Below are 15,370 nucleotides of genomic sequence, written 5' to 3' on the forward strand. Positions count from 1 at the left end.
ATTCATTAGCGAGGTGTATTCACTGAGTTACCATCATTACACCTGGCCTCTCCACAGCGCAGATTAAGCAGGCAATTACAGATGTCTGCCTATTGGGTTTGGCAGCACAAATACTGACTATCAGCTGCCATTGTCTTTGTCCGCACCATCATGGAAATGCAAACAGACATACATGCACACAGACACTAGCTCATCACTCTCTCTTGCTTACTCTCCATCTCATTCTTCCTCCTGCTCTCCCTTTCCAAGCGAACACCCTGCCTCTGTGTGTGAGACTGACCACTGAGCTGCTCAGCGTGGCAGAGAGCCCGCTACTGGTCTTCACTGTACTCTCATTGTGCCAAAGCCATCCAAATGCCAGCGATGCCTGCAGGGCATGCCCGCTGTGTGCGTATGCTTGTATAGTGTGTGCTTACGTGGTTTTATGTCTCTGCTTGTGCATGTGTGTATAGCTGAGTGTTTTCGGTTCTCGCCCACGGGTGACACCATGCTGTGATCCTGCCTCAGTTCCTCAATGGGATGCTTCTCATTGTTGTTGCTGACTGAAAATACTGCATCTACGCGTGTGTGTGTGTGTCTTGGCATGTGTGTGTCTGTGTACTTTGTGGGCTCAAATTAGGGACTGGACCTGCTTGTTTAGCCTCTGTAGTGCTGCACATCTCTAGGGCCTCAGTTGGAATGATTCTCCAAGTGTAGAGGCTGATTGCTGGAGCCTTTTGGTGCAATGCGAGCTGACTGCAAAACATGGAAATATCTGGCACTTGCACTTTCTTATAGCAACGGGAGTCAGAGTGGTGCACACGGATGTTTTTAAGAATAAACAACATTCCCGCTGCCCCCTTTTCAGGTGAGTGCTGTGACATCACTCCCCATCACCATGGCAACATAGCGCTCTCACTATTACTGCAACCCCTGCAGAGTGTGTATCTGTATGTGTGAGAGTGTGTATTTAGGTAGCTTGAGGCAAATGAGCTGGTCACAATGTGACAGGACTTTCTACTCGCCTGAGTCCTGGACCTCTAGTGACAGGGAAAGTCCCAGAAGTCCACCGTAGACATGTTTGTGAATCTGTGTGTGTTTGTGTGTGTGTGAGAGAGAAAGCAGAATCTATACACTGAGGTGATGTAATAATGTAATAAATATCCAGAGACATGCTAAAACTGGCATAATGCATTGACAGACTGCAGTGATACTGATAAACTACTGTGTGTGTTTTGAGCTCTAGACTGTAGACTGTCTTTATTGCAATTTCAACGGCAAGCACACAGAGAAATAAAACAGTTCTCTCCAGGCAAAGCATAAAAAATGACAACACAGACCCACAAAAGACTACATAAAGTGTGTAAAGTACCATATACAAACAGTGCAAGAATTAAGACAGTTTCCTAGTTGTGGAGGGATGTCAGTATTGAGGTGTCTGATGGCTTGGGATAACAATCTGTTCCACAGTATGGCAGTGAGGGCCCAAATGCATCGGTACAAGCACTCAGATAAGAACACTGGTTGCTCCATAAAAAAAATAGAGAGGGATTGGCTATGACACAAACACAGCACCATTCAGGTTTTGGAGCTACTTTGTGCTACTTCCATGCCGCCATCTTCAGATCAGATGGTCTCAGGGGAAATCTCAGGAGAACGGCTCTTTGCAATCAATCACACAAACCTCCTCATGAATTCATGTGGTTTTCAATACCAAGGTTTCCATGGGTTGCAGTTGGATTTGTGGCCGCACTGTGCTCCGTAATGTTGCCTTATGTTTCTTAACAGTTACCCAACCAGGCAGAGTAAAAAGATTTCCCACCGTCCAGTTTTGAAACGCATAAATACTCACCTCCAGTACCACCACTTTTTCCATTGCTAAGAAGTGAGCAACTCCCCTGAAAGGACCAAAGTTTATGTACATTGCTCAAGGGGCACTGGCAGTAGTTAATGAGGGGAGGGAAGCATGTTTCTTATTCATGCTTCCCTCCTTGATTTTCCCAGCTGGACAGAGAGGCGATTTCCCAGATGGCCACCTCCATAAAGCATGACTTCAGGTGGTGCAGCTGAGGCTATATGCAGGCACACTGGGCATAATGTGCTGAGTTATCTAGTCTTATTAACATATTTTATGGACTTGGCACAAAGAGAAAACTGGTCACCGAACGACTGCAACTACCACTGTAGGTCCGCCCCCCACCCCCATAAATGTACATGTTTGTCTTTACAGACGACAGTAATCTTTTACTCTGACAGTTTCAGCATCTACAGTCTTCCCCAGAAATATCGCAGGTGTTGTGCTGACATATGCTGCCAGGTGGTTATATGCCCATCATTCTAGAAGTGCCATGACTGTGGCATCCACTGGTGTCATATGGCAGATTTCCCAGGACAGCATCACAGCTTTGGGACAGCTGTTAGGCCCCTTCATCCCAGTTCACAGCTCACGGCTTGTTTCCAGACCTCTATTGGCTTGTTAATCAGGTGCTGGTATCTACCGCTCTTGGAAGTCATTATTTTAGCCCAGTCAACAGTTTTGCATTTTAGTACTGAGATATTTAATTCCAGGTTTTTAGGTTTGTCTGCGCAGTATTCACTAAAATACACATATTTTGTCATTAGCAATTTCAGTGAATAAATGGGGCAATCTTTAATTTGTAGAGGGATTTCAGAAGTCATGTAGCATTTCAGGCACAAATGGTACCTAGCTTACCGTCTGCTACCCTGAACAGCGGTTGTCCGATCATATCATAGCAACCATAACACTGCAGGTCTGCCAAACTTTGGATTGTTGGCAAGAGCAGTACATTGCACTTAAAGAGTTTGGAGTAATAGTGCAAGTAACGGATTAAACTGTTTGTCTGGTCTACTGTAAACTGCAATCTGGTTAGCATGTTAACACGTTTGGCGAACTATCTTACCACCTACAATACTAACCCTGAGTTACTTCAAAAATGTCATTCAAAAAATGACATTCATTTGTGGGGTTATGGATTACATTAAGACAATGAGTGTGTTTAGGCTAATGTTAGCGGCTCTTAATTAGATTTGGGGAAGTTTACACTATAGCAATTATTGCTAAACATGCAGACTTAGCCTCAACCATTTAGCGTGATATCACGTATGTAGCTATCAAGTTCGTATTGAAGACCCTTTTTACAGGATTCTGGTTTTAAAGCAAGTCAACTTGAAACACAGAAAAGTCAACTGGAGATGGTGTTTTCAACCAACTAAAGGGGCTAATGTAAGCTTAATTACAGTTGTTAGATCAGCTGGTAAAATCAACAGTTCCAGGTATAAATGCCTGCCGATGTCCACCACTGTTTGAAATCAAGGACCAGTTGTTTGAGAAAATAGTAATTTTGAGGGGTAAATCTGCTTATTACTGTAAACTGCATGCCAAGCTTGACAGGCGCAACAACTGTAACTAAGACAGGGCTCAGCCAATTATCCACTGAAAAACCAGATGAATTCTTTTCATTTATTCTATTCATTTGAACTTGATCTATATACTCCTCCTTGAACTGCCACCTTATCGTGGTGGAGGAGTTTGAGTACCCGAATGATCCTAGAGGCTATGTTGTCCGGGGCTTAATGCCCCTGGTAGGGTCTCCCAAGGCAAACAGGTTCTAGGTGACGGGTCAGACTAAGAGCAGTTCAAGAAGCCCCTATGAAAGAAATTAAAGCAAGGAAGCGTACGTCGCCCGGATTGGCGTCACCGGGGCCCCGCCCTGGAGCCAGGCCTGGGGTTGGGGCTCGCAGGCGAGCGCCTGGTGGCCGGGTCTTTGCCCACGGGACCCGGTCGGGCACAGCCCGAAGGAGCGACGTGGGCCCGCCTTCCCGTAGGCCCACCACCCGCAGGAAGGATCAGAAGGGGCCGGTGCTATGTGGAATGGGTAGCAGTCGTGGGCGGGGGCCCCGACGACCCAAATCCTGGACAACGACTCTGGCTATGGGGACATGGAATGTCACCTCACTGTGGGGGAAAGAGCCTGAGCTAGTGCGGGAGGTTGAGCGGTACCGGCTAGAGATAGTCGGGCTCACCTCCACGCACAGTCTGGGCTCGGGAACCCAACTCCTTGAGAGAGGCTGGACTCTCTTCTACTCTGGAGTTGCCCGCGGTGAGAGGCGGCGAGCTGGTGTGGGCTTGCTTATAGCCCCCCAGCTCAGCCGCCATGTGTTGGAGTTCTCCCCGCTGAGCGAGAGGGTCGCTTCCCTGCGCCTTCGGGTTGGGGATAGGTCTCTCACTATTGTTTCGGCCTACGGGCCGAACAGTAGCGTAGAGTACCCGGCCTTCTTGGAGTCCCTGGGAGGGGTACTGGAAAGTGCTCCAACCGGGGACTCCATTGTTCTGCTGGGAGACTTCAATGCTCACGTGGGCAGCGACAGTGACACCTGGAGGGGAGTGATTGGGAGGAACGGCCTCCCCGATCTGAACCCGAGTGGTGTTCTGTTATTGGATTTCTGTGCTAGTCACAGTTTGTCCATAACGAACACCATGTTCAAGCATAAGGGTGTCCATCAGTGCACGTGGCACCAGGACACCCTAGGCCGGAGGTCAATGATCGACTTTGTAGTCGTATCATCTGACCTTCGGCGGTATGTCTTGGACACTCGGGTAAAGAGAGGGGCTGAGCTGTCAACTGATCACCACCTGGTGGTGAGTTGGATTCGCTGGCAGGGGAAGAAGCGGGACAGACTTGGCAGACCCAAACGTACCGTGAGGGTCTGTTGGGAACGTCTGGCGGAACCCGCTGTCAGGGAAGTTTTCAACTCCCACCTCCGGGAGAGCTTCAACCAGATCCCGAGGGAGGTTGGAGACATTGAGTCCGAATGGACCATGTTCTCCACTTCCATTGTTGATGCAGCCGTCCATAGCTGTGGCCGTAAAGTCGGCGGTGCCTGTCGTGGCGGCAACCCCCGAACCCGGTGGTGGACACCGGAAGTAAGGGATGCCGTCAAGCTGAAGAAGGAGTCCTATCGGGCCTGGTTGGCTCATAGGACTCCTGAGGCAGCTGATGGGTACCGGCAGACCAAGCGTGCGGCAGCTCGGGCGGTTGTAGAAGCAAAAACTCGGGTCTGGGAGGAGTTCGGGGAGGCCATGGAGGAGGACTACCGGTTGGCCTCGAGGAAATTCTGGCAAACCGTTCGGCGCCTCAGGAGGGGGAAGCAGCTTTCTGTCAACACTGTTTACAGTGGAGGTGGGGAGCTGTTGACCTCGACTGGGGATATTGTCGGGCGGTGGAAGGAATACTTCGAGGATCTCCTCAATCCCTTTGTCATGTCTTCCGTAGAGGAAGCAGAGACTGGGGACTTGGAGGTCGATTCATTCATCACCGGGGCTGAAGTCACTGAGGCAGTTCGCAAGCTCCTCGGTGGCAAAGCGCCGGGGGTGGACGAGATCCGCCCTGAGTACCTCAAGTCTCTGGATGTTGTAGGACTGTCTTGGTTGACACGCCTCTGCAGCATCGCGTGGCAGACGGGGACAGTGCCTCTGGACTGGCAGACTGGGGTGGTGGTCCCTCTTTTTAAAAAGGGGGACCGGAGGGTGTGTTCCAACTATCGGGGGATCACACTCCTCAGCCTCCCTGGTAAAGTCTATTCCAGGGTACTGGAGAGGAGAATCCGGCCGATAGTCGAACCCCGGATTCAAGAGGAACAATGCGGTTTTCGTCCTGGCCGTGGAACACTGGACCAGCTCTATACCCTCCACAGGGTGCTTGAGGGTTCATGGGAGTTTGCCCAAACAGTCCACATGTGCTTCGTGGACTTGGAGAAGGCATTCGACCGTGTCCCTCGCGTCATTCTGTGGGAGGTGCTCCAGGAGTATGGGGTTGGAGGCCCTCTGTTGAGGGCTGTACAGTCCCTGTACAACCGGAGCAGGAGCTTGGTCCGCATTGCCGGCAGTAAGTCGGACCTGTTCCCAGTGCATGTTGGACTCCGGCAGGGCTGCCCTATATCACCGGTTCTGTTCATCATTTTTATGGACAGGATTTCTAGGCGCAGCCAGGGGCCGGAGGGGGTTCGGTTCGGGGGCCGGCAGATTTCGTCTCTGCTTTTTGCGGATGATGTTGTCTTGTTGGCTTCCTCGAGCCAGGACCTTCAGCATGCGCTGGGGCGGTTCGCAGCCGAGTGTGAAGCAGCTGGGATGAGAGTTAGCACCTCCAAGTCCGAGGCCATGGTTCTCGACCGGAAAAAGGTGGCTTGCTCCCTTCAGGTTGGAGGAGAGTTCCTGCCTCAAGTGGAGGAGTTTAAGTATCTTGGGATCCTGTTCACGAGTGAGGGAAGGATGGAACGTGAGATTGACAGGCGGATCGGTGCAGCGGCTGCAGTAATGCGGTCGCTGTATCGGTCTGTCGTGGTGAAGAAGGAGCTGAGCCGAAAGGCGAAGCTCTCGATTTACCGGTCAATCTACGTTCCTACCCTCACCTATGGTCATGAACTTTGGGTCATGACCGAAAGAACGAGGTCCCGGATACAAGCGGCTGAAATGAGTTTCCTCCGCAGGGTGGCGGAGCGCTCCCTTAGAGATAGGGTGAGGAGCTCTGTCACCCGGGAGGAGCTCAGAGTAGAGTCGCTGCTCCTCCGCATCGAGAGGAGTCAGCTGAGGTGGCTCGGGCATCTCTATCGGATGCCCCCTGGACGCCTCCCTAGGGAGGTGTTCCAGGCATGTCCCACCGGGAGGAGGCCCCGGGGAAGACCCAGGACACGCTGGGGTGACTACGTCACTCGGCTGGCCTGGGAACGCCTCGGGATCCCCCCGGAAGAGTTGGAGGAAGTGTCCGGGGAGAGGGAAGTCTGGGCGTCCCTGCTCAGACTGCTCCCCCCGCAACCCGGCCCCGGATAAGCGGAAGATAATGGATGGATGGATTGATCTATATATGGTTTAACTTTCAACAAAGTGAAAAGCAGACACATTGAAAAAGTTACACTGCTCACAAGATATATATTTTTTTCTATTTTTCAGTATGTTATTACTTGTTGGAGCAGCTGGATTTCCTGCTGTACAAACACAATACAAAAAAAACGATGAAAGAGAATGGACGTGTGATCAAAAACCAGACCTGCACTCTGTGAAAACTCCACATGTCCAAATATGAAGGATAAAAGCAGCAAACAAACTGTTTCCACCCACAGTGACCAAACAGCAGTTGAACCTTTGCACCCTGTAGGTGAGTCAGGATGCAGACCAGGTTTCTCTTTATTGAGGTCAGCGAATTTGCTGCTGAAACAAGAACATCAGTCCAGTCAACAGCCAGCAGTCATGCCGCCTGTGTTGGAGTCACATGTGGCACAGTCAGTACAGATGATGGCAGCTCATGACGAATCAGAGTCAAACAGACAATGGGATGGTTGAAAAGAGGATAGACAGAGAAGAGTAAGCCTGCCGCGAGCTTCGGATGACTCGGATTCAATTTGGAAAAAAAAGAGCTTGTACATTGTGTTTATTAAACCAGCTCATTTTTAATCAACTGAGCACTTAATTGATTTGCTTAATTCATTAACTGCAGTGATTCTTGAGATTGACAGAAACACTGGGTGGTGCCAGAGTTTCAGGTGTGAGCGGGATACTAACCGAGGGACTCATCATGGGAGGATTTATCTCCCCTCACAAGAAGAGAGGTGACTTTCAATCCTAATACTTACTTTGTGATCATCAATCAGAGTGACGATGAGCTCCCAATGTGTGCTGATGCTAAGCTGTATCAACAGAGGCTATCCTCGCCACAGCAGTGTAAAGGACAGTAACTTTTGCGGTAGAATCCAGTGTTTTTAGTAATTATAATACAGTGAGTGCAATAAGCGTGTATCAGCTTTGTGAATCAGTGTTGAAAAGTGGCTTTAAATGTCAAGAATTCATCCACAATTACACAGCATGCTATCATAATTCTATCTCTAAGATGGTCCCTGTGGTAATTCCATGGGCGGATCCAGGGGCGGACCTGAGATGAAATCTGATTGGTCCCTGAAGTTTGCTTCAGAGCACTACGTTGGCTGAATATTGAACTGCTACGGTATGAGGATACTGTATTGTTGTCTTGCAACTAAATTTTGTGTCAATTCATCCCCACGCTGTTAGGCAGGCTTTGTGGTTATTTACAGGCCCTGCTAGTACGGCCGCTTCATGCCCCCGATTTAAAAAACATCCTGACGTGGCCCTGGGTATTTCCAAACTGAAGCCAAATAACATTTCACGCCAGTAAAATGTCAATAATTATATCTAATGATAATCCAGCAAGACACACTCAACTACACACATATTTAACACAAAGGCTCATGAGAGGATTAATCATCTGCTTCCTGTTAGAAGTTTATGGGATGTTTTATGTTTTACACTAATGCTCGTAACCCTTTTCAGCTGTTCCTGTGTCTCCTGGTTCTTAGTCCTGACGGTATCCAAAGGGGAGGTCTGTGTCCTTGTTTCCTGACCACGCTCATAAATAAACATTAGCGCTGCAATCTTTGGGAGCGGCGATGAGAAGAGAGCCTGCTTATTTAATGAGTGTGGCATGATAGTAAACATTGGTGCTGTTTTGCAAAAGGGAGAAATCATGAAGGCTGTTGAAATCAGTGTTCATCAAAAGTTGAAAGAATGGAAGATAATAAATATTCTCTTTTATAAAGACGTGCTGCGGGCTGGGGCTAAGCCCGGGTTTGGAATCTGGAACTGGAGCCAACACTGGAACGACCAGCAAGCGCCATAGTGTTCAGACTAGAGACACTTTAGGCTCAATCGCTTTCCAACCACTTCCCCAGCACGAAACCCTGCCAGACCTGCAGCATAATCTCCTCTAAACGCTTTTATTAAGACTTCTAATTGCAGCTCGGGCTTTCTCCCTTCAGGAGAACAGGCAGAGGAACAAAAACAGGGCTTATTCACCCCAAAACAGGCTGCAGGCGCATTGCAAGGCAGAGGCACACGGCGCTTTAATACACAGCAGCTATACCGTGCCGCTCAGCGAAGACACTTTTCTGATTCATGGCATAAGCCTGACTGAAAGAAATGCCACACATAGCAGGCATTCTCCAGGAAAACAGCCCAGTCACATCCAGGTAAAGCAGCGGGAATTGTAACTGGCAGAAGCAAAATTCAATATATTATTTCCTATGACAGGAACAGCTCGATGACAATGCAACACTTTCATAATATTTCATACCCACACATCTGACTGGAACAATGAAAGCTTAAGAAGCAATCACATCTAAGCCTTAAGGAAACCTTTCATTTCAAGTGATCACAATAGAGTCAGTCATTTCCTCGGTTATTTCCTCAGTCAGACAACAGTATTTTTTTTCTTCTACACATTAAAGGATCTGTGTTAATGCATTGGCATCGCCCAGGCACTCCAAAAGAAGAGACTGCACTACTTAAAACATAATGAGGAAACAATCTTGGCAGGTGCGATTGATCCCACTGTTTTATAGCGCAGGGATTATCAAAGGATTATCTAACAATAATTATGCACCCAAGGTCGACACACTGCTTTCATGTTCACGCTGTGAGTGGCAGTGAGGCGTGTGTGTGATAGAAAAAACAAGAAAGTGAGAGGAGGTAAGGGTGCTTAAGTGCGCAAATGCGCCAATCGATGTGAGTGCATGTGTGTGTGTATAAAAAGGGGAAATAAAGTTCGCTATGAACCCAATCGCAAGTCGCAAAATATCCCACAACCCAAAAGCCACTTATCAGTACCGAACACATGCCAGTAAATTCAAAGCGAACAGATAGCCCCTGCGCCTGCAGCACCACCAACCCATGGGAATCCCCCCACATGGAAGATCTGGAAAACTGGGACGAGCGAAAGGCGAGCAGGAGACCCCCGATGGCGTCTCTGCAAGTGCGAAGTCGATTAAGTCACGCTCGTCTGGAAAGTTGATGGCCGATGAAGTAATGTGTGGCGACACCGGAGCATTACCTCACATTTGCTGCTCATTGATTGACCTCACTCTGCAGATTACAGATAAAGACGAGGAGAGTTATCGCTTTGTCTCTCTCACCATTGCCTTTCACCGTTATTGCAGAACCTGCGTACGTACGTACAAAACGTATTGTTAACTGTAATAAATGTGTTATGTAGCAGTCTTCTAACAGTCAGGCTCTCTTTTGTTGCCTGTGAAGCTGTTCCAGGCTTCTTTCTTATAAAATCTGACAGCGACAGGGCTGATTGATGTTAAAAATCTAAAACAATAGCAAGAAAAGTACATGTTTGACAGCAGATTTGGTCTTTTGAAGAGTGAAAACTGATTTTATTATCTAAGCACCTACGTCTTGCCTTCTTTTGAAATGACTGATGTACAACAGAGCAGCAGAGTATCTGAAAGACACAATGAGCGGCTGCTCTAATGCTGCTCTGTTTCTAGGAGACTACTCGACATGGCATGATTGAAAGTACAATGATGCAGCTCACACGGTGGACTGGTATGTTGTGTTATTAACATGCTGCACACATGTATGCAAACGTTAGTCGGAACACTGGTGGAAGCAGCCAATTAGATGGGAGGACGATGGATGTTTAGTCTCTGATTAGTTGGACTGATGGGAGTCAGCTTTGGTTCGCAGGTGTCCAACTGAACAGTCATGGCTGTGCAGTTGTGTTGGTGCTGTAATACGATTGTCTGCAGAAACTCGAAGTTACAGTAGGAGAAACAGGTTGTTGAACATTTTTCATCCTGGGACAGATTATTGGAATTTAGTCAGGCGGTGAAAGACACTCTAAAGAGGACATACAATGTGGAGACGGTCCTGGAAGAGGGCTTAAAGGGTCAGTTCACCCAAATCTTTTTAGTTCTCTCTCACGCACATACACAAGCACTTACCGCACACACAAATCGAGCAGAAAGTTTTGCTTTCATCTGCTTAAGTTTTGATATTCTGAGTTTTTGAGGGCTTCGAGACTTAGACTGCACCCACAGCACAATGCGGTGAATTGAGTTTTTACATTTGAAGTAATAGGGAAGTATTTTCTGACATAGGTTAAAAAGAAAAAAAATTTTAAGCACTTCTGACAAAACTCGGTCCACCTTCATCGTGCAGGGGTGCAGAATTCTCAGCAGCAGACGTGTGAAAAACTGATAAAACCAAAAGTGTCTGCATTGCTTTGTACCACAAGAAGTAAGTGTGAAAGCATGTGGAGATCTTTGTGAACCGACCATTTAAAGGAAAACTTACTTTTCTTACAACCTGTGGCCGAACGTACAAAACTATGTATATTTAAGTACAGATATCTGTGCACACACGAAACAGGAAACATGCATTGGATGCATAAAAACCCACAGACCTATGTATGTTCCCACGTGCTTTTTTCTCAAACATCTTCATCAACATGAAAATGTGCACACATGCACAAGCCCTCTGACCCTCCCCACAATTGACTGTAAATGCAAACACACCCCCAACTGCCTGGTTTGCATATAAAGATGTATTCAGCATGTAGGTTTTTCTTACTCCTCAACTGGATCATAATCTTATCACATTCATATAAAGATCATGTATTTATTTGTTAATCTACTCAACGACCATGGACATTATAATTATCATAACGCATTATAATGTATATTATGACATCACATATAATGCATATGTGACAGACTGCGTACACTGTTTGGATGGTGTGAAAGATGTGCAGCAGTAGGTGCGTTCTCACCGCCTGTGGCTTTTTATACATTTTATATAAGGTCTCATTTCACATTATTTCTTTGTGTTACATACCAGCTGCTTAAATCTGGGGCAACTCTACTAAAGACAGATTTTCCGCATTTTATTGCACTCTATCAGTCTCTTTCCTAAAACAATACCAAGCTGAACATGAGCAAGTTATTTTTACACCTGTCAGTTGTAAATGCTCATTAGATAGTCAACAGTAATTTCACCTACTGTACTTAACAGCTGTATAAACATGGAGTATGATATCAGAACTGATGGAATTAATAGCAAAACTAATTCAGTAAGACTGTTAAAAACAGAGTTTTCCTTTAAAAGGTCAAGGACCCAAAGCCCCACAGTCCAAGAAACCTCTTTTTTGTCCTTACTTGTCAATATGTATTTTGAAATTTCTCTCACGCTCTTCTAAATCATGTGTGTATGACTGAAGCAGCTATAAGATGTATGTGTGTGATGTGCTCGGGGGGGTGTGTAGATGGGTCACTGACACAAAGGGGTGTGAGGCTCACCAGTAGTGGAAGAGATGTTGACGTCAATGCTGATCTCGGGGATGCCTCCTCCCTTCAGTGCGGCCACGCAGGTGTACGTGCCGAAGTCTGTGAACTTCAGGTCTATGATGTCCAGGTTGGTGGTCCCGGGGGAGATGTCGGGGTCCGTCTGGGTGATGACCATCCGCTCTGAGCTCCGCAGGGCACGGCCATTCTTCAGCCAGCTAAAAGTCAGCTCCTCCGGCGGGGTCGCCTCCACCTGTGCCATTCAGCATGTTGTTATTGGTGCTGCACTGATTAGCAGCTATGACTTGTTATTTCATGCATATATACATATGTGTGTGTTTACCTGACAAGAGATCTTGACTTCACGTCCAATCTGGATGTTGTCGTCATTGTGGTAGGGGTCAGGTGTGATCCAGAATCGGCCCTTTTTCAAAGCTGTGAAGAGATAATCCATTTGGTGAGAACTAGAATTACACTTGCACTCTGCACTTCTTCCTTCTGCAAGCCTGCAACATGCCGCTGGAACAAACGCTTACGGCAGGTTATGGCTCTGCTTGTCATATTGATGCGATTTCTGAGATGTAATCCCAACGACAGGATTTTATGGATTTTTTAGATAGATTTTTCCAGTGTTTTTACATTTCTCAATGTCCACACTTTGGGCTGTAAATCGCTGTTATGCATCTCCACTGAACGTAAGGAAATGTGACTGTGTTACACGTAGCAGCTCAGCCTCTGCACACTTCACACACTGTTCAAATGCATAGAAAGGCTGAAATGTGTCACAACCAGCTAACATGCCTGATCTGAGTGTAGCACTGTGGGCATAATACATTTCCTGCTCATCTAGATGTGTCACTTTAGTGCCAGGATAGTGAAGCCATAAAGGCGTTGTTAAACCGATAGACATGGACTTGACAACTGTTTGTCTAAAACAACAACTGGAAGTTTAGCTGTTGATGCTGAAGAAGGGTCAAAAAGAGAGCTTAACAGATAAAGCAGAATCATATGTTTGTTTTGAAGTCTGAAGCTTTGAAGCAACATTAATATTGATAGGTACGGACTGAAAAATCCTACAGCATTCAAGCAGGTTCATACACACTCACACAAACCCACACGCAAACACACACACTGTGAAATTTGAGAAATACCTAACGAAATATCCACCATTTCTAATCCAATTTGGTTTGCAAACTCCATTTTCAAAGCACAGCTCCTCTGAATGGGAAAAAGAAGATGATTTCATTATAATGCATGCTGTATTGGTTCCAAACCCTGCGCCTACTGTTCAATTCATCTCCTCAGCAAAAAAAAAAAAAAAAAAAAAGCTGACGGCACCATGGAAATCTTTTCATCTAGCAATTCCCAAGTGACATTATCATATTCAGTTTGGTAAAGGGAAAACGAAAACAAAACCTGCGTGTCAGATTTAAACACAGGAAATTGAATGTGCAAAACACTGTGGTGCCCGCCGAGCTGCACACTGAGGGGAGAGACGAGTGACACACGCCTCCTTGACATGATCTTTCTCCTCGCGCTTGAAATCAGTGGCGGCAGGCAGAGAATCCTGTGTCTGACGCGTGCCTGACACAAATATTATAATCACATCAACGGTCTCGCAAATTCATACAAACATCGCTGGGAATTTGCATTCGTTCCCGTGTTTCCATTTTTCTTATTCTGCGAGGCACGGCCTATCAATGATGTTCTGTATAATTCAATAGTGCTGCCATGGAAAAGTGTGGCAATTAGCAGGAAATTGCGTGCAGCATATATCTGTGACCTTTATGGATATGAACGTAATACAAAGCATTACCTGCAACCCACGTTCATTTCCCATTCGGGCTCCGCTGTACATCACTGTATACCTCAACTACATACATGCCCAGATTCAATTTCCTTAAAGCCAACACACACAGTACATAAGGTTAATGAGACAATACCAAGTCCATGGTGGAAGCCACTAAGTAAGCATACAATATCTATCTAACAGAGACGTCCTTCGATCATGCATGTCAGGCAGCGAAAACACCCCGAGGCGCAGTTCTAGTTATATCTTGACAGTCTGAAAAGGCTTTTGTGTCTCGGCGACATGCTCAGCAGAGTTGGTAGCTGCTTTTTAAGAAAGCATTATCTCTCACGCACACACGCGCGTATTTCCACACATCTGCGTGAGGCATTGTGCTGTCACAGGTGATAGCGGATAAACATTTGGATTAACTGCCTCTTCCTCTTTTTACATTCCTCCGGCTCAAGTGCATTCTCCTCTCAACTTAAGAAACTCTAACAGAGCCGAGCACTTACAACAACAATCCCCGACCCGGCCCTGCTTCACCGCTAAGGCCAGGTTTAATCTTGTTCATGAAGTTGTCTGTCAGACCAACAAATGCAAGTCATTCTCTTCAGTTGCTCCTCATAGTTATTTCTTTCTGCGGTAAATGTTGTGAATAGCCACACGGGGAATGCGAGCCGCTAAACTGTCAGCGCTCTGGAAAAACATGCTGGTCGCTGAAGGCTGAATGAATAGTTTTCCGCAGCACTTAGAGTTTTTCTTCGATGACAGGTACTGTATATATGTGTGAATGCTGTATGGGACTGCCTCATTACAGAATCCCCCACTAGCGAGTGCATGATTACAATGGTTCAAAGCAACTACTGTATGTATAAAGCATAAATATGGATGACTGGTCGGCCTACTTTTAGAAGAAACTGGTCAGCAGCTTTTAACAACTGAGCTGAAGAGTCTCAATTAAGACGAAGTGAGACAAAGAAACAAGGCTGAAACACTGGGCCTCTAAAATCAGCAGATAACGTTTGCAATTTGATTTGGTTTTGTTCCGCACAGTTTGAGAGCTCCTCTCATTAAGTAAACCGAATTTACAATACATACATGCAAAGGGGCATTTCTACAAGCAAGTTTTCTGTGTAGGCCCCTTTATCAGCTATCCACCCACCACCACGACTGATACGTCTCAACCGTCTTCTGAACTACGCTGCTCAAGCCGGTAGTAAATACAGCATACATTTGCTCATTAGGGAGCAGCTGCTCCAAGTAGGCATGAATTTTAAATTTGCTTCAGAGGCAAATATTAACCTGCAATTCATGGAACAACACGCCAATGTTATCTGCAGAAAACACTAAGTTGGGCTGATGATTCTGGACCTTCTCGGCCATAGTTGTCCCTAATAACCTCAGCTGAGCCTGCTGTGAGCCTTTCATTGCTCCCATTTGTGAATA

At 46.6% G+C, this 15,370-nt stretch overlaps 1 protein-coding gene across 2 annotated transcripts in view; it reads right to left on the reverse strand.

Moving 5' to 3' along the window:
• The window catches only part of LOC139347938 (MAM domain-containing glycosylphosphatidylinositol anchor protein 2-like), a 164,360-nt gene that overhangs the window by 57,612 nt on the left and 91,378 nt on the right, over positions 1–15,370 (reverse strand). For both annotated transcript variants that reach the window (XM_070987815.1, XM_070987814.1), the window contains exons 7-8: positions 12,476–12,567; positions 12,148–12,385 (exon numbers count right to left, since the gene is read on the reverse strand). In XM_070987815.1, coding sequence (XP_070843916.1) covers positions 12,148–12,385; positions 12,476–12,567 — 330 coding nt within the window. The remainder of the gene's footprint in view (positions 1–12,147; positions 12,386–12,475; positions 12,568–15,370) is intronic.

The sequence above is a fragment of the Chaetodon trifascialis genome, chromosome 19 (genome assembly GCF_039877785.1).
Source record: "Chaetodon trifascialis isolate fChaTrf1 chromosome 19, fChaTrf1.hap1, whole genome shotgun sequence".
NCBI lineage: Eukaryota > Metazoa > Chordata > Actinopteri > Chaetodontiformes > Chaetodontidae > Chaetodon > Chaetodon trifascialis.